The sequence below is a fragment of the Cygnus atratus genome, chromosome 1 (genome assembly GCF_013377495.2).
Source record: "Cygnus atratus isolate AKBS03 ecotype Queensland, Australia chromosome 1, CAtr_DNAZoo_HiC_assembly, whole genome shotgun sequence".
NCBI lineage: Eukaryota > Metazoa > Chordata > Aves > Anseriformes > Anatidae > Cygnus > Cygnus atratus.
Window position 1 is genome coordinate 141,238,045 of NC_066362.1, and position 26,229 is coordinate 141,264,273.

At 42.5% G+C, this 26,229-nt stretch overlaps 1 protein-coding gene and 1 long non-coding RNA gene across 4 annotated transcripts; both read left to right on the forward strand.

Moving 5' to 3' along the window:
* The first annotated feature begins 3,064 nt into the window (after positions 1–3,064).
* On the forward strand, positions 3,065–15,537 carry IL1R2 (interleukin 1 receptor type 2). 2 transcript variants are annotated; one of them, XM_035557974.2, is made up of 9 exons: positions 3,065–3,727; positions 4,828–4,958; positions 5,072–5,330; positions 7,681–7,855; positions 8,943–9,117; positions 9,760–9,825; positions 10,910–11,045; positions 13,134–13,279; positions 14,600–15,537. In XM_035557974.2, exons 1-9 carry the CDS (start codon positions 3,693–3,695, stop codon positions 14,725–14,727), a joined length of 1,251 nt encoding a protein of 416 aa, XP_035413867.2. In that variant the 5' UTR covers positions 3,065–3,692; the 3' UTR covers positions 14,728–15,537. The 2 variants fall into 2 exon arrangements, with proteins under 2 accessions (XP_035413867.2, XP_050564824.1); XM_050708867.1 differs by having other exon boundaries at positions 3,098–3,235.
* Positions 15,538–21,480: 5,943 nt separating this feature from the next.
* Positions 21,481–25,069, forward strand: LOC126913187 (uncharacterized). 2 transcript variants are annotated; one of them, XR_007707839.1, is made up of 3 exons: positions 21,481–22,022; positions 22,343–22,422; positions 24,903–25,069. It is a non-coding gene; the product is annotated as an uncharacterized LOC126913187 (long non-coding RNA). The 2 variants fall into 2 exon arrangements; XR_007707840.1 differs by lacking the exon at positions 21,481–22,022 and having other exon boundaries at positions 22,240–22,422.
* The last annotated feature ends 1,160 nt before the right edge of the window (positions 25,070–26,229 follow it).

Below are 26,229 nucleotides of genomic sequence, written 5' to 3' on the forward strand. Positions count from 1 at the left end.
AGGAGCTGTTGAAAACTCAGGAGCCCATGGGGCAGCGGGGAGGCAGCCTGCAACCAAGCTGTCACTTCTCTGGCAAAGCAAGAACCCCCTCGTGACAGCGTGTTTGTTTCTTGGCCCATCTCTCCCTGTTTCTCCCATATACCAAATACAACTGGTATGTGACAGCACTTATTTCTCTGGAAAACCCTGCAAATTCCTGTATTCTTGGCATCCGTTGCACATCAGGCTAGTCCCTCTGCTCAGTTTTACTCTTTCTGTCCCTTTTATTTGGTGTTTCTCAGAGCTGGATAGCTTTTCTTCCCTCTCCATTTCAGTGCTCCCCAGGAGCCCATCTGGGAACTGTGCACAAGGACATTATAAATTATTAAAACCAGGTCTGCCCATATCAATAAGCCCAAGAACATGTGTTGTTGGTGCAATAGCTGTGGTTTACTTCGCATCTTCTTGCCAGTTAGCTTTCAACATTCAATATTTCTTAATGTCTTGCCACCTTATTCTTATGTGAACAAGAGAAATTTTCTCCTATTTTTAATCATGTGAAGCTGGCTCAGCCAAACTGAGTAACAGAACTAATTAGCAAAATCCATGTGAGTGCAGTCCCTGGATGCCAAACAGCATCAACCATAGAGCAATTTGAATGAGTTCCCCCAGGAAAGACAGCAGAATCTGGGAGTCACCAGAAAAACCTGGCACCTTTAGCTGTCCCTTATTCAGATGGCCTTATCCCCACTTCATGATGCCTGAATTTCTGTCTCCCCTTCCATGAACTACAGACCATGAACAGACACATCTTGCTTGTGAAGACCTTTTGAAACCCCTGTTGGAAGGGACTGCTAGAATGCTAAATATCACTTGAGATTTGGGGTTATTTTATTGGGATGTCCTAAGAGAGAAAAATCCACCCAACAGCAGCAAGGTAGCTGCGTGAAACCCTGGTGTGGGAAATAGCTCTCTAGTGAGATGAGCAATGAGTGAGACATATGGGGAATAGCCTGGTCTTCAAGTCAGGAATTTCACAGCTCCGCTCCAGCATCATGAGCAGTATAAATGAATCATCTGCACAGCGAAACCACAGAACGACACCAGCTTCCCTAAAAGTGCCTCTATATATATAGCTGCTGGACTTGCACACTTCTGTTTATAAATACTCAGTAATAACTGACCGCAAAGTGACATGGTCTTCTCAGCAGACAGCCCCTAAAAACATGCATTTCTTCCTGAGCTGTAGGAAACCACACTGTTGCACTTCCAGATATAATATTTTGACTTAAAATCCTGGTAGTGGTGTGTGTGATCACAACATTTTATGGGAAAAAAGAAAGTTGGTTAAAATCATTAATCCTTGTTAGGTGCATCTGAAAACATCATACTATCTGTCAACTGCACTGTCACTCTGTAGATATTTGGTTTTAGTCTAGTTTTCAAAAGCGGGACAGCACATATTGCATTATAAGCTCACTTTGAATCTTGTAGCCCACTTTATGTTTTCAGAATTTGTAGAAGAGTGAGGAAAATTGGTTGGCCATGAGGGGAGACTATGAGGAGAGAGCTGAAAGGGCTGCAGTGGAGGGGTTTGTGTGTGTGCTGAGGACACATATCTCCAGAAGAGCTAGCAATGCTCATTCTTCTGCTCGCTGAACAGCTTGCGATCAGATGGCTTCATTCAACGAATGCAATGAATATGTTTGCAGCAGTTGGTAGGTGTGATCGTTTCAAAGTCATTGAACCTCATTTTCTGCAGTTTTGCTCTTTTTGAGCCTGGTAAATGTCTGGGTTTATGTGCTGGGAACTTGTTTGATGCCTGTGGCCAGGGTTGCCCTTAGAGATTCCCAATTCCATTGCATATGTGAAGACTGTCACAGAGTAGTAGCCCGAGCTTAGACCTCAGATAACATCAATCACCTTATCTGATGGTTCTTCTGTCTGGCATATGACACATCCCCAAAGATTGCAGTATGTCAATAGATGTTATCAGCTATATATTTCTTCTCCCTGTAGAAAATGGCAGCATGGTCTCAAAAGCTGGCAATTTTCCCTCTCTTAAACAATATTCTAAGGTCTCCGGTATAAATGAGGATGACAGTAGTTAAATAAAGAGTTCACAAATTATGTTAGGGATAAATTAATAAATGGTACATGAAGGATTCGTATATCCCTACTGCAATCAACGGTTGCATTGCTTTTATTTTTGAGTCACTACTTGGTTAGTGGCAGGACCACGAAGCCTTAACCTCAAGCTGGGATCCTGGTGCTCCGGACCAGGGCTGCTCAGCCGAGGTTTGTGAAGTCTTGGGGAGGGGGCATTTTTGTGAGGTCTGTGGGCAGGGATCTGCGTGCCAACACCAGCCCTGGGAGGTCAGCAGGACACCACACAGTGCCTTCCTGGGCTAGCGGTGACGTGGTGCATGACAGCCAGTCCCCAAGGAACAACAAGGCTGGAAGAAGTCCTGGATTGCCCGCAGGAGACATCACAAGTCAGGGCAAGGCACGGGAAAAACTGACTTGTGGTCCCGCTCCAGACTGAAGTCCTTCACATGACTGCCCTCTTCTAGACAGGCAGAGGTCAATGTTACCACAGTTCAAAACCCATTTTTTCACCCTTCTGCTTGTGAGCCTGGAGACCGTAGCATGCTTGAATCAGTTAATTCCTTACACCTCACCATAAAGACGGCCTTCATGCAAAGTGTGAAACTGAGATGGTTGTCATGGAAGGAGAGAGGAATAAACCCATTCGCGATTCACAAGCTATATGAGGAATCACAAAAGAGGAAAAACCTGCCATGTTTTCCATACAAAAACTCATCAAACACATTATGTGAAGAACACAATTGTTTAGCTGCTGACTATGCTGCAGGACACCGTCTGTCACCCATGAGAAAGTTTGGGTTTAGGTAGAGCGTAAAATAGTCATGTGAAGACACGAGTGCATGTAAACTGCCATTCGTCAGAAAAAGGGAAATTTAGTCATATATTTAGCAGTCATTTCCCCTTTTTTGGGAAACCCTAATGCATATTTTTGCTCTCTCCCTGTCTCTATTTCTCTTGTCCTCACTCTACGGAAGGAAAGAAAGGTGGGTCTAAAATGTCATTTGGTTTTGACACAAATTTGATTGGGCAACGAGCGATAAATTTCCGCTGTGTGTTGGGCTAAGCTCTATATAAGTATCTCACCAGCAATTTTCAATGCTACATCTTTTCACGAGAAACTAATGGCTGAAAGGATGCAGAACCATAGGTAAGTGAAGCTTATGGACAACTGGGAATGAAAGCTATCCCTAAAACCTCAGTGTGTGCAGGGGCTTACAGAAAATGCTAGATACTGCACTGAAGGGACTGGAAACCTCTGAAATAAATAACCAAGTATTTTTGTCAGGCAAAGATCTGAAGAGATCCTTTTACAGGGTATTACATGTGAACCATTGGCACTGTTAATGCAGCAAAGACACTAGCTCCTGAGCCAGGCATAGCCATGGAAGGGGATACTGCTCCATGCCAATGCGCTGGAAACACTTGCATGCATCATGGTATGGCAGCCAACCTGTTGTTATGAAATTGTATTTGTTGAGCAAGAGGCTTTGTAGTGCTGTAAAGATGACAATAAGTTGGAGATAAGTTATTACAGTCAGACTACCAGATGTCAGGTAAATTTAGCCATTAGAACATGGAGAAGTTTGGATTTAAAACACATAAATATGTGCATGATGGGATACACAGAAGGTGCTTGCAGGTAAGTACCTATGAACACGAATGCATTATACTGGTTGAAATACGTTTTTGGTCTTGGATAAAACTTGAAGCAGTTGTCCGGTCATTTAATATCCATCTTATGGGACAGTCATAGTGTTAGGCTAATGTTAAATGTATGCAATTTGCATTTCTGTACATAATATGGAAAAAGTGTGCATTGTGTGTGTATGTGTACTGTATTTATGTATGTACACAAATACTTATGTACAGCATAAACTGATGCCTATCTATAGCAGATTTAATGCATTTCTGAATGTCGTACAGAGAGATAATACGTGATCAGTCAACTGAGTAACAGCAATTGATATCTTGTGGCAGACCAGGTAGTGACCAGTGATGTACGCAGATGTCAACTTGCCCATCCAGGTCAATACAGATGATAGTTAATGAATGACCAGCCGCAGATAGTTCTGTTTTCAGAGACGGTTATGGTGTCTGCACTCAGTACTCACTTGGATATCAATAGCAAGATGGCTGTGCATGTCATTGGAGTCAAAGTTGTTCCAAGAGAAAAATTTGTTGGGGACACTGAGAGCTTGGCTCTGGTTATAGGAAGTTTTTGTACTGTCTGGCCTACTTTGGTAGCCATAGTAGGGAAGATGGAGTCACACAGGATTTAATGAGGGCATGCAACCTTGGCAGAAACCTGAAGGGACTGCTTAGAGAGCTAAATCTCTGCTGCACCTTTTCTCCTGGGCTTACCCAAACGAGCTACACTACAGCCAACTTGAAGTGGCTGGCCCATGCCCCTGTCACGTCTTATTGCCAAATACACAGAGCTGTATTTCTCTACCCTTAGCTATTGCACCAAACAAAGCAAAGCAAAACAAAAACATGGGGACAGCAGCATCTTGTGGTGTGTTGTTTGCATCTCCCAGAGTGAAAGGAAAGTGACAGAAGAGAAGTGTTTGTGCCAAGCCAGATGCCAAGCCATAATTTGGGGGTGAAGAAGCCCATCTGTTCACTAAGGAGAACCAAACATCACCAGGCCTGGTGTTTGGAAAAGGGCAGTTAACTCTGCTAGTGTTAATGTTGAGTATTTTAATTGTATCTTTTGTCTCCTAATAAACTTGCCTTCAGATTTCAAGACACTTTCCCTCGGTCTTCTCCTTCCCGTTTCCTCTGGGAAAAAATGCATGGGCTCTTCTTTGTCCTGGTTACATGCACAGTGGGTGCCTCTGCTTTCAGGCTCGAGCAAGGGAAAAGCACAGGTACGGGCATGCTCCTTTTTTATTATTATTTTTTTTAATTTCCTGTCTCCCTCTCCCCTCTTTTTTAATGTGCCTGGCCAGCAGTAATGATAAAATGTCTCTGATTTATATAGAAAACTGCCCAGATCACATCATCTCTTTCCAACACTACTATGAACTTCATGGAGAACCTGTGGTTCTGAAATGCCCTTCCCCTAGATACAAACATCTGGATTTTTCTTCCTTGTCCCATAATATCACATGGTACAAAAATGATTCAAAAACCATGATATCAGGAAGAGATGAAGATCCAAGAATCTGGGCAAAAGGAGATGCACTCTGGTTTTTACCAGCAAGGCAAGAAGACTCAGGAGTGTATGTCTGTACAAGACGGTAGGTACTTAAAAGAAAATTCAGTGCACTGAAAAAGGTGACTGTGTCTAAAATATATTAGCTTGATTCTAAACACCATATATCTTCAGAGTGGGTTTGGATAAGATCATTTCCTCACCAAATTTATTAGAGAAAATATGTGGGAAGTTAGAACTTTTAAATATCTTGTGTCTTCTCTCTCTATATATACTGAAATCTTGACGCATCACGACACGGTATTGCTACTCTACGATCTCACAAGGAAATAGTGTACATGAGAGTTTGCTCTAGCTTACTTTCAAGTCAGTCAGGGATGCAGCAAACAGGGGTGTGTTGCAGACAGGGGACACTGCAGAATGCAACCCGTACATCACAGCTTTAGAGAAGCAAACAGTATTGTTTGCGGTTTGGATTGCATTACAAAGCGTACACCAAAAGAGAGTGGCTCTGAGGTGGCTTCCTTCTTCCCTGTTCCCTTTCCCTGATCTTTACTTTTCTTCTATTGAACATTTTAAAGCAGAATTTGATTGCTTTGGCTTTGCTGGAAGATGTCACTTGAGACCCAATGTGTATTTACTGGGCTGGTACCAGACCTGTGATAATACAGAGGCTTGCAGCCAAGGCTATTTTCAATCTTACTGGTCATTTCTTTTCTGAGAGTTTATGGTCTGACAGCCTGCTATAGGAAAAGAGGAACAAGGATCTGGACTTGTGGCGGACTGAGGAAGGCAAAAGCCACCAGTGCCATTCGAGCCTGAAATCCGGAAGGCACCAGGGTCCTTGCCCTTCTTCCAGTCCACCTCCCAGCACTGCCTGGCAGCTGGCACCTCGCTCTGGGGCCCGTGAGGTCCATACCTGTCTGCACATCCCAGCAGCTGGGGCTGCCTCTGCAGAGCTCAGTTTCCTTGCAGAAAAGCAGGCAGAAAGCAAATTAATAAATTATGCTCAAATTATTAGGGTGGCCTTTTTATGTGTTAACAGGGAACGCAATGGTGGGGCAGGAGAGAAGAGTTCAGTAGTGCGGCCAGCATTAGAAAAGGTTGTAAATATAGAAGTCCTAGAGCAGAGCCTGAGACATGGAAATTCCGCTTTTTATCCATTTTTTTTGAACACTTCTGCCTCAGTTCCTCAACGCCTCAAAATGTGGCAGTGTTATTGCCAGCTATAAGAAAATGCTGTGAAACCTGTTTGAAAAAGATATGCAGGGGTTGAGTGCATAGCTTCATTGATAACATTATTACAGGATTAATGGAGTACAAACAAATTGTATTTCCTTCTCATATCATCCCATAAGGATACTAGAACATGTCTTCAGCAGTCTGTGAAATGAGGGTGGAAGTGAAGTATCACAGGTCTCTTAGTCTGCTGAGAAAGAATTTGGGATTTGGGCATCCTACTGGTCCCAGTGCCATAGAGGCAGTGAGCCCATCAGCCCACAGATGCACGCCTGGTTTTGCTGGCCCCTTCAGGGTCTGAGCTTTGCCCTGGGGGAAGGCAGAAGTAGGCTTTCACAGGTTGGAGAGGACACAGCTCAGGCATCAGCCTCCCCCAATTGATTTGTGCATTTTGGTCCTTGTGACTGGAAGTGATTGCTACTTGGGGCTGGGAAGAAAAGCTAGATACTGTAAAACTTTCAAGCCTTCTTTTCTGTGTAAAATAATATGTACTCACAGAAATGGCTACCAGCTGTACAATAGTAACTGCAGATGTATTTTCATACATGCTTTAAACTTCTTATTTCTTCCTTACTTTGCAATCATTAGGGTTTTCACAGTCAAGACCTCTTCCAAGGAAATGGGTGGAGGGTTCGTGATACACTTGCCACTATTCAGATGGGCACATTGCCCCTCCGTGCAAAATCAAAGCCATGGCTTTAGCCTGAGGATGTGCAGCAAAGTTAGTGTACTAGTAAGAAGAAAAGAAAGCTTGAAACTCTGAGGCAGACATGTCAGCAACATGTTTAGATCGTGCCCAAAACCACTGCCAGTGATTCTCTGGGATCCCTCCTGGTAGGATCTCAGTCTCGGCCTCCTAGAAAGGGCTAAGGAGGAAAACAAAGCTGGGAGGAATCAAACGGCACAGACCAGAGGCTGTGTATCAAGGGATGGATGGCTGTGGAAGTGAGGGCACCTCTCAGACCAGGCTGGGTGGTCTCCTCAGGTCTGGAAAGACAGGCGTAGAGAGGAACACCCCGATCCAGCTCACACCCACTCAATTACCACAGAGAGTTTCAATGCCTGCTGTTACTGGCTTCAAACCAGCTTGAGCTTGTGGCTGCCAGCTTTCAAGTTGACTTGCCATGGATTTGAAGGGTGTCACTTGGGCTTCCCCGTCACCTGCGGGTGCTCACGTCTCCCCGCTCTGCCCTCAGGAACAACTCCTACTGTGCTGAGGTGTCCATCCACCTCACCGTTGTGGAGAAGACAGCTGCTCGGGACATCGCTTATATGCAGGTCCTCTTCACTTTTACCTCTGGAAAGATCGTTTGCCCTGACCTATGGGAGTTTACATCAAATATAACCAGTCTGGAGCTCAAGTGGTACAAGGTAGAACTTTACATTTCTCTTTATGCAAAGCCTAATCTCATCCCTTTTGTAAACAAACACATCTCACTTTCTGTTTCTCCTAAACTCCATGTTGTTAAAGTCACGAGCATTTTAATGTCACAGCATAATATAATGCAGATTACAACATTTAGAGGTGCTGGGAAGAGATTGAATCAAAGTTTACAGTGGTCTCTTGCCTATCTTGCTAGTCCATGACTTTTCAAGTAGGAATCCCTGGTTTTGCCTGTAATGTTAAATATCCCTCACCTGACCATCCTCAGCTTTCCACTGCACAGTATGGGAGTCTTCTTATATTTTCCCCGTACTTCGTTTTAGCTTTTATTTACACTCCCACTATTACCATATGCTCTGCCTCTTGCAGCTATCATTCTTAACATAGGATGTCATTCCTATGCTGGCTTCACACAGCCATGCTGATGGTGTGATAGATACCATGCCAGCAAAGTGTCTCTGCTCAGGTTTTCCTTCACGAGCAGGCTATAACTGACTTACCTATGTGAAAGTCCTTCCCCACAACGTGCTTCATGCCACAACTGTCAGAAAGAGCTATCCTGCCTTCATCGAGAAAGAACATAGCTGCTCTTAGCGGGGCTCCAGCCCTTGTGTGAGTGTTAGTGATACAGCGGGAGAATTTTTCACCATTTCTGAGATTGTGCAGGGTCAGTAATAGTGTTGTGAAAACCTGTGTGATTACTAAAATCTATCTGTCTTAGAAGAGTGCCATAGAATATGACTCTTATAAGGACATGTATAGAAAGCAATCACAGGAAAACCTTCCTGTTTACTGAAACATATTTTTCTTAGAAGAATGTCTTAGTCGATTACTCATAAGAGGACTCAGGAAATAGCTTGGTATATTTTTCCATCTTAAAATGTAGCTTTACTGAAAAGTTATACACACACATTGTAGCTATATTAAAATGACAATTCCTCACACTTCATAGAGTGCCCCAGACCGTTTTGGAGAGGGATGTGCATTTGAAGAACTTGATTTTTAGTGGGAAAGTGGAGCTGGGTGTAACCACACCTATCGGGGACATAATACCTATTATTGCCATTTCTCCAGGATGCCCTGCCTTTGGAAGACAACAGTGAAAAATTCGTGTTTCTGAAAGGCTCGAATTCCCTGATCTTCACGTCTGTGTTACCAACAGACTCTGGCTACTACACCTGCAAGATGTCTTTCCCCTATGAAGGCGTAACGTACAAGATCACGAGAACAATCAAGCTGCAGACAGTCGGTAAACACTGACCCCCCAAAACAGCGCCGCGCTGAAGAAAGCTCTTTGCCACAGCTCTTTGCTAGTGAAGCTCAGGAGGGGAGCTCACATCTAGTGGGGGAGAGAACAGGGGTGCTTGCTCTTGGAGGTGGTGCAGCAGTTCCTCACAGCACATCTGGCACATCTGGCACCACTGTGCAGCTAGCCGCAGCGCTCGCCCTGCCTTCGGCAGCAGCCTTGCAGGAGGCAAAACCCAACCCTCGACGTCCGAAGGTGCGGGAGGTCACTGTGCATGATTTCGGCGGGCTTGGGGAAGAAAAGAGCCTCCATCCTCAATGGGGCTGGGGGAAGGCCGCTGCTTCGCACCGCCCGGCGGGCAGCAGAGGGCGGCCGTGCGACGGCGACGCGGGCGGCAGCCTCCGGCTTGTCAAGGCTTCTGCCTAAATCCGCTCCTCCGGGTTCCAAAGGGGCATCAAAGAGTCACTAAGGTTGGAAAAGACTTCCGAGGTCATCTGGTCCAACCGTCCCCCTAACACCAATGTCACCCACTAAACCATGTCCAACCCCTCCGGGCGATGGAGCGCTGCTTTCCACCGGTCGGGGCAATGCCCAGATTTTGCATCGTGCTAGCACTGAGGCTCCGTTCTCTCTCTCTCTGTCCAGAACAAGAAAAGAGAATTACCCCGATAATCGTGTATCCAACTCAAAAGACAACATCAGCTGCTCTTGGTAAGGCTCAGCGCTATATTTGGGAACATCTAATGAGAGGAAAATTAGAGGAGGTTCCTTTACAATCCAATTTGTTGGCATTTATTATTATAGTTCTTTTGATACTGGTTATATCAGCTGAGAGGCAGTACTGTGGTAGTTTTTTACTTCTTATTGCCTACAACTAGGTCCTATTTTCCTCATAGGAGAAGCTAAAGGAAAACTGCTGTAGATTTATCAACAAAGCATTAAAAGTATATTCGCATCCTCAGATCTGCTGTTCAGAGCTTCCCCTTCACCAAGACCATTGCCTTCTCACTATTCCCTCAGACAGTTCTAGGTTTTCCAGTGGCTTTGAATGAGCCATGTAGCTCTTTTGGGAGGAGACATTTTTCATTGCATCCTAAAGTTTCAGTTGGGCAGTTGTCATTGGTTAGAAAGTAACTTGACAGAAACTCATTTTTTCTTTGAAAATTATGTTATGACAGTGCATTTCTGTTGCCTTTCCTCATTTTAGAGAAAAACAGGTATGTTTTACACTAAGCTCTTTTAACTTGGATGCTTTACACAAGGTGGTCTCAATTTTAAATGCCACTTTTCTTTCAGTCAATATATCACTAAGCCATTTCTTTGCCTATCCGCTCCACAGAGTGTATTATATCCCTCCAATCACCATCAATATAATAACAACATTGTATGAATATCGAGCCATGTGTTTTCCATATAAAATAGCTATGCAGTAGTGTGAAGGCTCTTTATCATTAGCTCAGAGTTGCAATAATTATAGCAAAATTTCTGAATTTTTGCATCATCACATTGGCCCTGGAGGTCGCATCTTGAACTGAATGTCCTTGCCTGCAGCATCTGAGGGAGGCTGTACTGCTGCTTAATGCAGTTGTTCCAGAGCAGTAAAATCACACTGTGCCCTTTTTGTCTCCTGAGGAATATGTCTAAATCAAAAACAATCTGGGGCTTAACTTCAGTTTTGAATGTAGCAGTGCTTGACATGTGTGGGAACTTGATCTCCCACCAGAGACGTTGGTTTTCACTGAGAGAAAGTAGTTCTCAACATGTATCTGAATGCTTTTTAATCTTTCACCAACAGGCTCCAAGATGACGCTCCCTTGTAAAGTATTTGCTGGACCGAGCAGGCATATCTATACTGACGTGGAATGGTTAGCAAATGACACCATCATTGACGTGGTTTACAAGCAAAACAGAGTTACAGAGGGGGAACGACAGTAAGTCAGGCTGAAGTGTTTTCTTGTGGTTGTTGTCTTAACCTGCAGTAGCTCTTAGATGAATGCCAGGTAGTGAAATGGGATATGGAGAGTGCAGAAGTAAAAGTAAGAGCTGAGAAAACAAACAAACAAACAAAAAGCCAAAACAAACCGAGCATAATGATTATTATATTTTTTTAATCTCTGGATTTCATTCCTATTATACTGGAAATGACCCAGCTCAGAGCCTTACACTTGAAGCACAGTTTCATGGGCAGCTGGGCTGATATAAGAGCTGACTGCAGCGGAAAGCAATGGGCCTTGATCCTTCCCAGTGCTCCTCTTATCACTCCCCTTGCCCAGTGCCAAAGAAATGGCACCATCCATTCTCCCACACCAGCTCTGGCATTCATGAGATACTTCACTGAGCCTCTGAATACACTGAGATAACAGAAGGCTACCCAATGGTTTGTGCCTTTTATGTTATTTTTTTAAATTGTTGTTATTTTAATTATTGTTGGTTTTCCCCTTAGGGTTGTTGTTTTTCATGTCAGTGACTTAAAAGTTAAATTGACTCACTGAGATGCCCAGGGAGTGCTAGAGCTGGCGCCAGGGAAGCACCAGGGGGGATGCTGGTGGAGGGAAGGCAGGATATCCCACATCCTCTTGCCCTGATCCATTGTCTCTCCTCATCTTGCACAGTTCTCTGAGTTGCCTCATAGTTGCATGCCTCCAGGCTTCTGCCTTTTGCTTATGCTGTTTAGTGGCCAAACTGGTCCCTCACTAGCTATGACATTCCCAAACAGCTCCTGGCTAGGGATTAGGACTTGGCATGTGGCAGAGACCATTGACAACGGGGTCTGGGGATGTGGCATCCCTGTTCTGAAGAACAAGAGTGTTTAACGGTTATGGATGTGGGCTGTTTGCAGCCATGTGGCTTCAGTGCCAGATAAACACCTGGCCATGTTGAGTTTATTGCACAGTTACACCCAGAGGTAACATGATAACTCAGCTGGGTTCCTGAGTCTTTCTGTGTTTTGGTATTTCCACCAGCTTGATTTAGACCATTCATTCATAATGTTGTTTACATGAGTGAGAGAACTTAAATGCATTGTCAAGGGACATAAGGCATAATGTGGAACAGCTAGAGTGTCTTCAGGATTTAGAATAGAGCAGCACATGTACTTTCTTACTTAGACTTGTATTATTATTACTATTACTACTACCACCACTACTACTAATATTACTAACATGACTATTAAATATTACTATATAGTTGCACATGGAAAGAGGCAATGCCAGCTCAGGGGCACACAGAGCCCATGGTGTGCGAGATGTCTCAGCTCTGCTGGAAGCCCTCAGAAAGGCAGCAAGTCATATCAGGTCAAATACCACAGGGAAAACGTATTTCCCACAGAAATTTTTGGCAAAGAACTCACTGCCGTGTTGCTACCTTCCTGCGGTACTGACCCCAGAGAAGTCCATTGCTGCAATACATAGCAGACTCATGAACAAGTCATTGCAAAGCAGCTGGACAACTTCTCCAGCAGTGACTAGAAGGTATCAAGAGACAGTGTTTGCACCTAGAAAACCACTTTCAAATAGTTGCACTCATGAAACAATCAGGTTGAAGTAAGCTGGAAACTTTCTAGACAGTTTCTTGTACTGAAGTCTTGATTTGAGGTGAATGATAAGCAGGTATGGTGGCTCAGTTTGCTAAGTGAGTGTTTGCAGATTTATGTCCTCCATGTGTTCTCTTCCAGCTGATAGTAAGAATCTCAGAAACTAATGGTTAGAAAAAAGGAACTAGGTCCTTCCATGATGCTCTGTGGGGAGCTCAGTTATACACAACTCTGTTTGCATTTCTTCCCTCCCTTTTCTTTATTTTTTTTTTGCAAGACAAATCTGGTTTTTTGTTTGTTTGTTTGTTTGTTTTTTCTTTTTCTGGAGTGCAGCAAGGGTACTGAGAGGAATGGAGACTCAAAGAGCTGGCAGAGCTGGTCTGGAAGCCACCGGTGTCCTGTAATGCAAAGGGGCTAGTTCAGAAATGAGCAAATATCCAATTCATTTTCTTGCAGAATTAACATCTGACTTTTCTTTTTCTTCCAGAGAAACCATAGAAAATGGTGAGAACTTCATTGAAGTGCCACTGATTTTTGAATCTGTTGAAGAAGTGGATCTTTATACAGACTTTAAGTGTCTGGCACAGAACAGATATGGCTCCCAAGTACTGCCAACAAGGGTCAAGCAGGAAGGTAATGAGCTTAACTGCTTATTTGGGGGACAAACATTCTATAATTGTTATAATTATTCTAAAACTAAATTATCACCGAAGTCTTTTACACTTTCCAAGTTAGTATTGAGATGGATTATTACCTGGGAAAAATCAATTGCCTCTTTCAATTGTAGACCTAACATGCACAGTGTTTTAGAATAGTCTGTTCACAATGAACACATCTTATGGGTCAATTATTGACATTTTCCACAGGCGAAAAGATCTGTGCTGGAATACATCTGTTCACTGGCTAGGGCTCAAATTTAGACAAGCTTTGTGAAATGATGGCTCCAGTGAGACTACTGGCAAACTCTCATTGGGTGTAACAGGGCCAGATCTCCCCCAGCTCCTCAGAACGTAGGAAAAGAAAAGACAATAGCAGAATAAAGATTGGAGTGTTCCTTCTCGTGCACAGACTGTTGCCAAAATAACAAGAGGTGTAAATTATGGTGGGTGTTGTTATTTTGGCTTCTAGTGATGGGAAGAGAAGCCCTAAGCTCAGTGCAATTAATGTTGCAGTGTGATAGACCATTGGCTAAGAACCAGCTGTAAAAACAATGTGAAGCAATGCTAATTGTTTCTTTGCGTGACGTTGATGAATCACCAAAGTTTGCTCATATCATCTTAGAAAGGAACATGAACATTTACAGTCTTCATTATGAGTTATAACTCATGACTCACTCCAGCATCCTATGATGAGGGGTTTGTACTCATTTAGCTAGATGAAGTGCTGCTCATGTCTTCTGTGCGCTACACAGGTATTGCTAAAGAGGAGGCAGTCCATGAACCGGTGTAGGCCAGCATAATCCAAAATGGTCTGGACAGATGCTCATCTTGGAAGCTAGGTGTATTTTGGGAAGAAGCTCACAGTCTTGGCTTGATCATTAGTAATTTATCGGGTGGTCTGTATGAGAAAATTCTTCATAGAGCTTGAGTGTAGACTAGCTGTTATGTACTCCCTTTCCATGTGGTGCCTTTATTTCCTGTTTGGATTGTCGCTGTGTTAACCGAATTAAGATGGAAAGCCCGTAGCCACTCTGAGCAGGGGCTGGGAAGAGCCACGTGTACACAGGAGGACTGAACTTTAAATTCTCACCTTCTATTATTTTCCAATATTTTCCTCCCACCTTGACAAACCCATTTCCCAGAGCACTGAATCAATAGACCTGTTCCTTTTGCAAGTGGTCAACCCTGCTGGAAGCTTAATTTGCAGACATCCTTTTTATGTGATTTCTCCTCTTCCTCCTTGAACTTAGAGAATTAAATTTTCTGACAATATTTCATTTCTTTACTTTTCCAGCTGTTGGCTTGTCCTGGTACACTGCAGTGATTCCAGTTGCATTGGCCTGCGTCATCTTAGGGGCGATATGCGTGCACAAGTGCTGGAAGCAGAGAGCTGACAAAGGATACACAATAGCAAAGGTTTAAGATCTGCTTTATTCTCCAGCTGCCAACAGCAAAAAATTAATCTTGGCTGACTTCCACGTGAGACACAGAGGGATGATTCAGACTAGATATACTGCTTTCTCACTGGATGGATATATATCAGCTTTTTTCTTCTTCTTTATGTCTTCCATGATCTGATTAAATTAGAAATATAAGTTTGTGTAAAATGCTGCCTAGATGCAGGAAACCCACTTCTACTATTTTGCACCTAGACTGTGGTTTGTAGCATTTTGAAACATGGTGTCCCAGGTACATGCCCTTGTTATGAGAAGAAGGGTAAGAAAAAGGAGATGGTCTCACCCTTTGTAAATTCAATAGCCTTATCCTTTGAAAAAAGGCAAAACAAAACAAAACAACTAGAACCTAAAAAATAGAAACTAAGAAAGCTTGCTCCAGAAGAGCTATTCCATGCCAGAGTGATAAGATTTTTCCTTGTGCACCCAAACTCAATTTATTTTTCTTCAGTCTACAAAACAGCTGGTTTTTTCCATTTTCTAGAGCCAATTTCAGTTGTCACGACAACTGTACTTCTATGAACTTTTCCACAGAAAATCTCTCTCTCTCTCTTTTTTTTTTTTTTTTTAACCACTTGGATTATTCCTTGCTTAAATAGGTGCTTTCAGAATACCCCTCTCCCAGAGATAACTACCTCAGCATAACAGATAATTGTACACAGGAGAATTTGTTTCTGTTTTATCTACCAATATGTCATGGCTAGAAAATTGTAGGCAGCTGTAACATGTTGTTATCTTTGCCAAGAAAAGAATTTGGAGGATGTTTTAGTGTTTTGAAAGTCATTTGACTAGTACTGATAAAGTTTTATTCCTGGAAGTGATTCAACAGATTACCAGTAATAAGGTACAGTCTTGCCATTCTGTGCTTCTAACTTTTATTGCTGGCCATCTCCTTCTCTCTGATATAAGTACAAAAGTCTGGAATAGATTCCTGTAAACAATGAGTCTGCACCAGTCTCAAACTGGTACCACGTATCCTCTGAATCGAAATATGCAGTTTGATTAATCACGATGCAAAATGGTGCCTATTTAGGTTAGTCTAACTGGATTCAAATCTTGACATAAATCAGAAGGGAGCAATAAATAAACAGGTAATCATGCTGTACTTTGAGGATCAAAATGAGTAGAATGCCTTGGTTACTTCCTCTGCCAAGCAGATAGTGGAGAAATAGTTCCATCGTACATAGTGCATGTCTTCATCTGTATAGAAGGGGAAGAGAGCCAGCTTTAAGGTTTAGTTTGTTACAGATCCATAACTGACACTTCTCACAGACACTGAAGAAAAAGCTTTTTCTTTAGGAAAACCAGCCTGGAGGTTTTTTGATAAAATAATCAGGAAAAAAATGATCAGGAAAAATGTTGGCTCTAAAGAAACAACTTTGTAAAGTAAGAATGTTAGAATTGTGTGTAGTCCCGCAGACTAGAGAGGTGAACTACTCTCAGACATCTGGGAGAAGCCATTGACAATCTCCTTTCCACCACCACTTACAGCTGGTTCTGAATTTAGCCCAAGAAATATTTGAAGAATTTTAAAGACTAGGATGTGGCTTGAATTAAGAAACCCTTCAGTCTATTAGCAAGAACCTTTGCAACTTATGAAATTTAAGACAAAATCTCCCTTTATATATTCTAAATGTTTGCTGAAAAGATACAGGAGTTGTATTTCTGACACGTTTTGAGTCAATGGCAACCAGACAAGATAACAGGAATTATTGTTTCCAAGTGCAGGATGTTAAAGATGATGAGAAAAGACACATAGATTTTGTGGGCAGATGCAAAAAAGGTTGCTGATTGTGTCAAAAAAAGTCTGCCCACTTGGATATCTGTTCTTTGAAGGAAGAAAAATACTGAATGTAGCTGGAAGGAACATGAAAAAATGAGAAAGTTTTAGGTACATCAGGAATCCTCCTGATTTTTTTTTTTTTAATTTTCCAGCAATTGCTATTCTATAACTAGAGAACAAAATAGATTTGCAAATAAGTGTAACCTTTCGAAATGTGGTTTGCTCTTCCCATCCATCTGTATCCTCCCAGAGTAGCATGACAACACATCTGGCTGCAGGAGCAGGGTTGGATTTCACTAAGTAGTGGAAAAGAAGTAGAACTTTTTGTATATGGAGTATTGATGCCAAAAGAAAGTTAAATACCTCAGATCCTCCTCCACACTAGAGAAGGAGAAGGAAATGTGAATATGAGATAAAAATTGGGCATGCAGAGAGCTGCTCCTACATACTCAGTGGTGTCTTGAATACAAGGGGAATGTAAAGAAACAAAGATTTACTCTTTTATGAAGTAAGTGATACCCACTTCTCTAACTACTGATACAGTAATTTTCTGAATGCTTTCAAGATAGCTAGACTTGTTCAAATAAACTACATACTGTAAATATTTTACAGGTAGATTTGTTCAAATGAACTACACGATGTAAATGTTTTACTTTGATTTTGTTTTGTTATAAGCAAGTGGAATACATTCTACACTGTTCTTGTAAATACTACATGAAAAAATAAATAAACGAAACAAACAAAACAACAAAAAAAAACTCAAAGAAATCAAAGTGCTGGTGTTTGAGTTGGGTGGGAAGAAAGGCTTGAGATGACTGCTTGGGGGTGCTGTTTTCCAGCACCTTTCTGGAAAGTGCTCACCCCTGGCAGCAGTGTCCCCTGCTCCGTGGGCTGCGGGGGCTTCAGGATGTGCTCCATCCTTCAGCCTACCTCTGCTCTGTCCCTGCAGTGGTGCCTTTTCACACCAGAAGGAAAACAAATCTGGACGGACCAGGTTCCTTTCCTGATTGCTGCCACAGTCATATCTGTCCCTGCTCCCCAGCCCCCCAAGGGTTTGGGAGGGGTTCTGGGTGATCATTCTCTCTCCAGCTACCAGAGTTTGAAGTATTGTGTCCCTTCATGCCTTCTGAGGCTGGAAATGTAGGCTAACATAGACTGTTATTGTGGGGATGTGAATTTAGTACATAATCCTTAGGCAGGGAGATTCATCTTATTCATCTTCCCAGTGGTAACTTTTTTTTTTTTTTTAGTAAAAATTAGAATTCTAGTTGTCACCGTATGTATAGATCTTTGGGTAGGTCTCTCCCAGGAATTTCCCTCTGGTCTCAACATATTTTGAGGAGAAAATATCCTGAGTCTCAAGGCAAACTGAGACTGAGGACTTAGTTGTAACAGCTTACAATCAGACCTGAAAAACAAAACGAAACAAAACAAAACAAAGAAGGCCACTTCATGTCAAGGACTTGGCTCTCTGTGTAACAATGTTCTTCTGCAGAAAAATTAATGACGTAAGGAAGACAAAGCCACCTCTTTCATGGAACTGTATGGGTCTGCAGCATTTGTCAGTAGAGCTCATCTATTTGAAAAAGTTTCTAAGGAACCTCTACAGAGGGGAAAAAAATGGTGTGGCGTGGTCTTGGCATGAGTTAGCTTCCAGGATAGCAGCAGCTTCTGCAGAAGTAGTTCTTCGCAGGAAAAGTGAGCTCAATTAACAGTTATTTTCTAGTCTTATTTAGCGTATGTGATCTTGATGTCAACTGTCCATAATTGTTTGATCAAAGTAGCAATTAAAATTAACATAATTTGGAAAGCACCAAATAATTAAATATGCTGGTTGACAGGCAAAACCTTTGAATAAATGTGAGAGTAAATAAAAGTAGAAATGAATAGTTTAGTGAATAAAAGTAGAAATAAGAATTGGACCTGTGCACAGAGCTGATCTTGGCAGATGAAGGTTAGAAGGTTACAGTTTTTTGATTTTAGTAGCTGGGGAAGGAAGGTGTGCATGAGGAAGGAGAAGAAACCTGTCAAATACCATTGCCAGAAATAAAGCTTTAAACATGAGAATAGCTGATGAAAATGTTTGATGATTATTCCAACTCAAGTTTGCAGAGCAAGAAACTCAGGAGAGCAAAACAAAATAAGGAATTGGTTTTGGAGCTGAGAGCTCCCTGCCCACTTGTAACCTTGGAGCTGCTAAAGATAACCTCGGGTGGGGCACCTCTCATCCAGCCTTTGACCACCAGAGAGGAACTCAGCTGCTCCAAGCTGGTTATTGATGTTTCCTCTCCACTTGGTGGAGGAAGAGTTCTCTCTGGTGTGTGAAATAAATGGGATGAATTGCCCTCTAGAGGTGCCTTTTTCCACCAGTTACACAAGCTAAACAGCTAACTTCAGGACAGAGGTAGATCAATCCACCCAGTGTTAGTGGAAAGACTGATTGTGGACAACATGATTTCAGGTTAACACAAAGGTTATAGAAAGAAATGGATTTAAGCCCAGAGACATCCTTTCACACAGTCAAGGCTGCTGGGCCTTCTTGGGAAATAACTCTAGTGCTGGTAGCTCCCTGTGCAGAGAAAGGACACAGGGTCATGCTAAAGGAAAATACTGCATAAGGTTGGGATGCAGGCACAAAGATAGGCATTGTGGAACCCAACATGAAAAAAAAGCAGGCTGAAAATGACTGGGCAATGTCTTGGAAAAATGTTTGTGGCTCACAGAGAGCGGTCCATGGCCCGGAGAAGAGCCATAGTATTACAGGAAGAAAAGAAACAGCTGCAGTGTGTGAGGGGCTGAAGCAGAGTCTCAGCAGCAGGGCTGCCAGCCCTTCCACTCCTGCTGGAGAACACATGCTCCTAGCAGGCACCGCAAGGCAACAACTGTAGACGAGAAAAAATGCTGCTATGTGCACCTGATATAGCATAAAACTCATCTGCTGCCAGTGGACGAACATGGGCAGCAGCAGATAAAGAAAACATGATAAATATGCATTACTTATTAGTCTGTTTTCATCTATTCATTACACTGGAACTCCTACTCTGTTGCAGCCTGTAGCTTGTGTACATGGTGCCAAAGAGTTCAATAAGGCAGACCAAATAATAGCACGAATCGGTTTTCAGGAAGGCCATATTGTTGTCTTCCTAAGATCCTCAAGGGAGAGCCAGATACCTAATAATAACGTGGAAGCTTTCAAAACCTCCCAGAGACCCAAACTCACTTGTTAGAACTTCAGAAATTCACCCATTACCAAATCCTTAGCTGCAAAGTGCAGTTTAGCTCATTTGATTGTGTGTCCCTCCTGCCAGTGTTAGTTTTTGGCACCAGCCTGAATTGTCCCAGAACCTGAATTTCTCTTATATGACCTATATATTTGCTTATCAGACCCAAGTCTGATGCAAGTCATACCTACAAGCCTTGGTGGGCTCTGATTTCTTTGCGGACAGTGCAGCATTACCGGTTCTTCTGCCTGGCAAGGCTTAAATGGTGCTATTCACTTCCAGCTTTAGAGGTCCTGTTTTGCCTTGGGTATAGAGGATTCATCCATCTGTTTAGTTTTGGTCTAAATGAATCATCTTGTTTGCTTGTTTTGGATCCTGAATGTGCTTTGTCATAAGCGTAGCGGAGGCCAGACTATGACTGGAAATAGTCAGTACCATGTTAGTTTACTTGGAAAATTAAAGACTCAACAACTTTGCGGCTTTCATGTTTGGGATGCAGCTGAACTAAGTAATTAGTATCATTATGTATATCCTCAATATGTTGCTACTGCTCTTTTCCTTTTGCCTAGGACTTATCATAGCTGATTTCCAGCCAGCTTGAGGGCTCTCCAGAGGAGACAACCAGCAAACAACAGTGGTTTCTCAGCTCTCATCGTTGTATCCTGGACAGCCTGTGGATGCTGGAGATGCGGACTTATTTTCTGTAGTAGAGAGGAGCTATTAGCTCAGGGGACACACACATGCCCCGCCTTTGACCACAGCTATTAGTTTACCTGCTGAGTTTAATCCTGTAAAATGCCTGAGGATACACTGTAGAGAAAGGTCATAAATTCACATCTTCACGTCGTCAGAGCCTCGTTTGTGAATGTTCCCTGTTAGGGAAGAATATATAAGCAAATCATATTCATTTATTTTTTTGTTTGTTTAATCACACTGTTTGTTTAAGGCACAGTGTCATTTAGGAAATGTGGAATGCATGGGTAAGACATGTGGAAGAGGGTGGTTTCCTACGGGGAGGGATATGAAGTGCTGCAAGGACACTCGGGGGCTGGAGAACCTGTGCATGTAAATATTTCAGCTAATGAAGGCGAATGGGATGAAAAACACATAACCAAAATTAAGTTGGCTGCTAATCACTACACAGCAGTGGGGTCCTGAAAGAGCTTCTCAGCAGGAGTAATGGAGAGGAAAAGAAATTACTTTTAACCTGGAGCTGGGTGCAGCTGTGAAGGGGATTTGATGTGTGTGGCAGCAGGGGGTCTGTTTGCAAGGCTGCATCATGTCCTGCAGCTTTGTGCTCTTTATTTCCATTGGGAAAAAAAAAAAATCAAAAAAAAAAAACAGGCTGGATTGCTGCAGATACAAAATCCCATCTAAGAGTTTAATTATTATGCAATTATTTCCTCAACTAAATCTCCAGTGCCAAATTTATACAGCCCTTCCAAGCTTTTAAGGGCTGGAAGATCAAAAGAATTAAACAATGCACACAGTTGCTGTATGTCTTTGTAGTCATGTCCAGAGTCCTAATCTGCTTTAAACTCTTCTTGGCAATGCCAGTTGCCTTGGATAAAAGCCCTTAATGAATCTTGTATTTCCTACTGGAGGGCACAATCCATTCTCTAAACAAAATTTTGTTGGTGAGGTGAGCTAGGGCTCCATATGACCCCAGTGCCTGTGCTATGCAGAGAGGAGGAGCCCCTTAAACCTTGCTCTGCCCTTTTTCACTCTGTCTCGCAGAGGTTACTTTCTGCTTGTTCATTTTACTGGTTAATGGCTGTTGCTGTGGCTTTCACACTTTGTCATGAACTGGGAGCCACTTGCCCCGGTGAGGGTACCAGGAGCTTCCAGCCTCAGCATCCCCAGAGAGTGCAAGCAAGCAGGAGTGAAGTCTCTGTCGGCAGTGTCAAGGAGCAAAAAATGCAGTAATGATAAGTCACAGCAGCATACAGCCGTGGAAGAGGGCTTTAGGAGACAGAACCAGCTGCTGAAACATAACTGCAAGGGGCTTGACAGAAATACTTTGCAGCTTCTGGGATCACATTTCGGGATTATTGCCTGTGCCTGGAGTTTTATTTTTATTTTTATTTTTTGTTTACCTTTAATTATAAAAGCAGAATGTTGACTTACCCAGATGTAACACCCACCCCCACGGTTAAGTCAGTAATTCAAGTTTCTAATCATCTGTCCACCCAGTATGGGACACTGGTTATCCAGAAGCAGCCTGAGACTTTGCATATACGTCAGTCACCAAGTTCACAGGTTAGATTTGTGCTTGTAATTTTTTACATTTGCATTCCTTATATTTCTTTCTGATTAAAAAAATAGTTAAATCCTGATTCTACAATGTCTTTAAAAGCAGAGCCATGGTACTTTAGACATGTTATTCCTAAAAACAATTTGTTATGACGCAATGCTTTGGGGAGGTCTGAGCATGTTACAGCTTGTTTGTACGGGCAAAACATTATTTACAGAGATTAGTCTTCATTCTCAGTCTCTCCAGGGAACTGGTCCAGCTTCAGTACTTTCATTTTTTTTTTTGGTCTTCCTTTCATTTATTCTGTTTGCAACATATATTTCAGCAAAGAGGATGCAACTTCAGGCAACTCTCCCTGGTCATGGGAGCCTTCACCTGTGGCTGAGGCCACTCTTACATGACAAGGTATGTGCAGTCATCTTGCAGTTGAGCTCAGCAGGGGTAGGAATCCCTCTGAGTGGATGCTGCCCCTTTTCCCCACCTTCCAGTGAAGAGCAATCCTTCAGGAAACCCAGCAGAAGCATGCAGGACTCTTCAACTCCTATGGAGATAGGGTAGAGGAGCAAAGAGGCCAGTCCCAGTGCAGCTCTCCTGAGAGCAGTAGTCCTTCTGCTTCCTCTCATCCCAAGACTTCTTGCTCAGGAATGGTAGAAAGAAAACTGCATTGCATTTTCTCACACCTCACCCTTTCCTCTGCTCTGTCAGGGGAAAAGAGGAGAGGGCACACAGTGGGAACCAAGAACCTGCATGGGGGAAAACAGACAGAGTGATCTGCACAGTGAATGGGTGGAGATCCAAATGGAGGTGCCAGGTCTTGGTGTTTTAGCATGGTGCAGAATAGGACCTTGTAGCCCCAAATTCGGCAGCCTTGCAGACTCCTTCTTCAGCTCTCTGGAGCCCCTGGGTTTCTGGGCACTCAATTCTTCCCTTCTAAACAAAGCAACTTGCTCAAACATTGAAAGAAAGAAACATTGGAGGGGGAGAAAAGGGATTTAACACCAAGTGGCCTTCTGGCATAGACTTATTGGATCATAACCTCACTGAAATAAGCAGGTTTTAATTTAGGGAGAAGCACAACTCCTCCACCTCCCATTCTCTTAGAGGGTGCTTACATCCCACTCATCACAGCAGCCAGGTTGCCCTACCTTCCTGCCCTCCAGACCCCGCCTCTCCTACTGCCTCCTGCGAGACAGCGGAAAGCCCCATCACACCAGTGGCAAGTCTCTGCCTGTGTTATCTTCACTTCAGGCTATTTTGTTCTCATCAGTTGAAGTCCTAGGTGATGTAAAATCTGGCTGTTCCTCTGTGCATATGGCTGTTTGGATGCAGTCACTTTGGCTTCACACCCTGCCATGTGATATATTTTCCTTAGGGTTGAGGCAGTTTAGATTAGCTCATGAGGTGGGAGCCTTTGACTCCTTGCCATGTGTCTGATGTGAAACGGAGCACATATTTCAGTTTTTCAACACAAATCAAAATATGTCACTGAATCACGGATTCTTGTGACCATATACTGTCATTCAACCTTTCCACGTGCGTTGAGTATAGCTTCAAAGCATGTGATCAGAGACCACAAATTATTCGTGAATGACTATAAAATAATGTGAGCTGAGGCATACTTACTGGATTTTTATTTATTTATTTTTTTGAATGCAGATGTTGATAGTATTGTATTCTTCTGCATTTCTCAAGTCATTTAAATGCTTTAAGATTGATGACTCCAAGATTGTGTGGGAGAGCTAAATTTAGGTATTGAAACAAATGCCAAAGTTGTAACAAAACACAGCATGTTGTTAAGAAGTGACTAATGTAATTGCATCTTTTTCACTTGGTTTGAACTTTTTCCTTCAGGACAAATAGTTAACATGTGTCTGTTTTCATTGGGGGAAAAAAAAGGGTGATTTTAAAGTTAGCACAGTTATTTTTTGCCACATGTAAATTGCTTGCTCACCTTTTGACCTCCTTGCATTCAAAAGCCGTCAACTTTGCTTGCATTTGTGTTTAGGGACATAGCTGAATAAGACTAAAACCTAACATTAGTGGAGGGCTTGGATATCACAGTTTGGCATGCCATTATCTTGGGGGACGTGTGATTCCCTCTGAAGTATTTTAGACTTTTACAACTTATTATTCAACAGCTTAATACATTCTTAAAAAAAGAATAAAAAATAAACGAACTGTAGTTATTTGCTTCACTCTCACAGGCCCCAGAAAGCTTTTCAAAACATAACTAATACTTGAGTCTCCTGAATCTACTGCCTGGACCTTGGGACTCTCTCAGAGTTTAAAGGCAGGGTCTCAAACACTCGTTTTCAAAGCAATGTTTGCACTGTGGGCTTGGGGAATTACTTCCTATGAATTCATAAAGCATACATAGAAGTGCGGGATGGAAGGGAAGAAAGCCTGTCCAACAGTTCTCCCAGTTTTATCTAGATGAAATTTATGGAAATGTTTCCATATATATATGTATGTATATATATATAACTATGATCATATTGTACTGAAAAAGAAAAAGAAATCCCAGGTAAGCTTTAAAGTACTCAAAACTATTGTGTACCTGCAATATCATTATGTTTATCAGGGGCATTCTCTGCCAGGTGTCTATTCCATACAGCATGCAGCTAAACCTTCTTTCTTGAGTAAATTCAGTGTCTTTGCTGCGTTGTTGACAAGCAACACTTTAACAATCCATCTGGGTATCAAAGGATGGACACAGCATTAGCGATCACCCATGTAATTTTTATTTTTGTGATTTGTTGGTCATTCCACAGGAGCTTTGTGGAAAAGCTGAGGATGAAATGTGATTCTCAAAGGCAACATTCATGTCATCAAAAAACTAATCAATCGTCTTTTTTTTCTCCCACCCTTAATTCACCCCTCACCAGCTTCCAGCTTCTGATGAGTGAGAAAGGAATCCCATCCATCAAGAACAACCTCCTGTACAGTATAGCCCTGATTTGCTCCATGGTTTTGTCAATCCTGTGCCCTGCAAGCTGGGGGAAAGAATATAATGCATCATGTATTTAAAAAAATGTATCATAATGTGCCTGAACCCTCAGTTCTTGTATTGCCTTATTTCAGAAGTCTCGATTTTGCAATCTTGTTCACGTTCTTTAAATATTGTTTTTAAGCGTGTTTATGCTTTTGAAAAAGAGCTTTTGTTTATTAAAAATCACAGTGGTAAGTTAAATGTTAAGTCAAGCCAGGCCCAGTTAAAGTCAAAAGGATGGAGGATGTCAATTAGCAAAACGGTAAAACGGCAAAACAGCATATACCATTTACTGCAGGTGGAAACAGAAAAATAATGCCGTTCAAAATTACAGTTTATGGTGTTATTTTTACTGTTTGCAACCAGCGTGACTATTTCTTCCTACCTCCCCTGACCCCTCCCCTACTGTTTGTGACTCCCTGTCTCAGTCCACGCTGACTGCACCCAGTTGCAGGCTCCACCCTGACATTTTTCACTTTCCTGTTATTGGGCTAGCTGTCTCTTGTAATTAGGCTACGGAGAGATACAATATGAAATCACGCCATATGTTCTCACTCAGTATCTCTTCACTTCTTTCCTGGCCTCAGTTGAAAAGGAAAGCTTTTCCACAAACATCTGCCAGCTGATGACTGCTTAAGCTGGAAAATAGCTCCCTAGTTCCCATAAAGAGGTACTTTTCCTTCCTTGTCTGGTGACAAACCTACACTTTTTCTAGGAAGGGCGTAAGCTAATGTTGGAGGCCATTAGGTTCTCAAGCTCTTTTTTTCGCAGAAACTCTTAAGCATTTTAAATCTTATCTTGCATCCTTCAACGGTGCACATACAGCACATCTGCATATTCAGGGTACAGAGGAGAGACTGAGTTTGGCAGTGAGATACCTCCTCTCACCTAAATCTCAAGACAGAGGCCATCCGTCATTCTCTATTCAGACTTGCACCATGCCTACAAACTGAAACATCCTTTTTTTTCTTCAAATATGAATTTTGACTCCTTGAACTTGCAGTGTGTCTAAATTCTGCACATCCTGCACCTCAGTATGAAGAGTCAAGACAACTCCACCTCCTAATTTCCATTTTTTTCTAACCCTCCAGGCCTGATTCTACGTGTCCTGAAAATTTCTCGAGTGCCTGTAATTAGGTGCTGGTATGTACACAGAAGTAGAGTGATGTGAAGATAGGGCTGGGTTGATATTCAGACACACGGACACATTTGACACTGAGAAG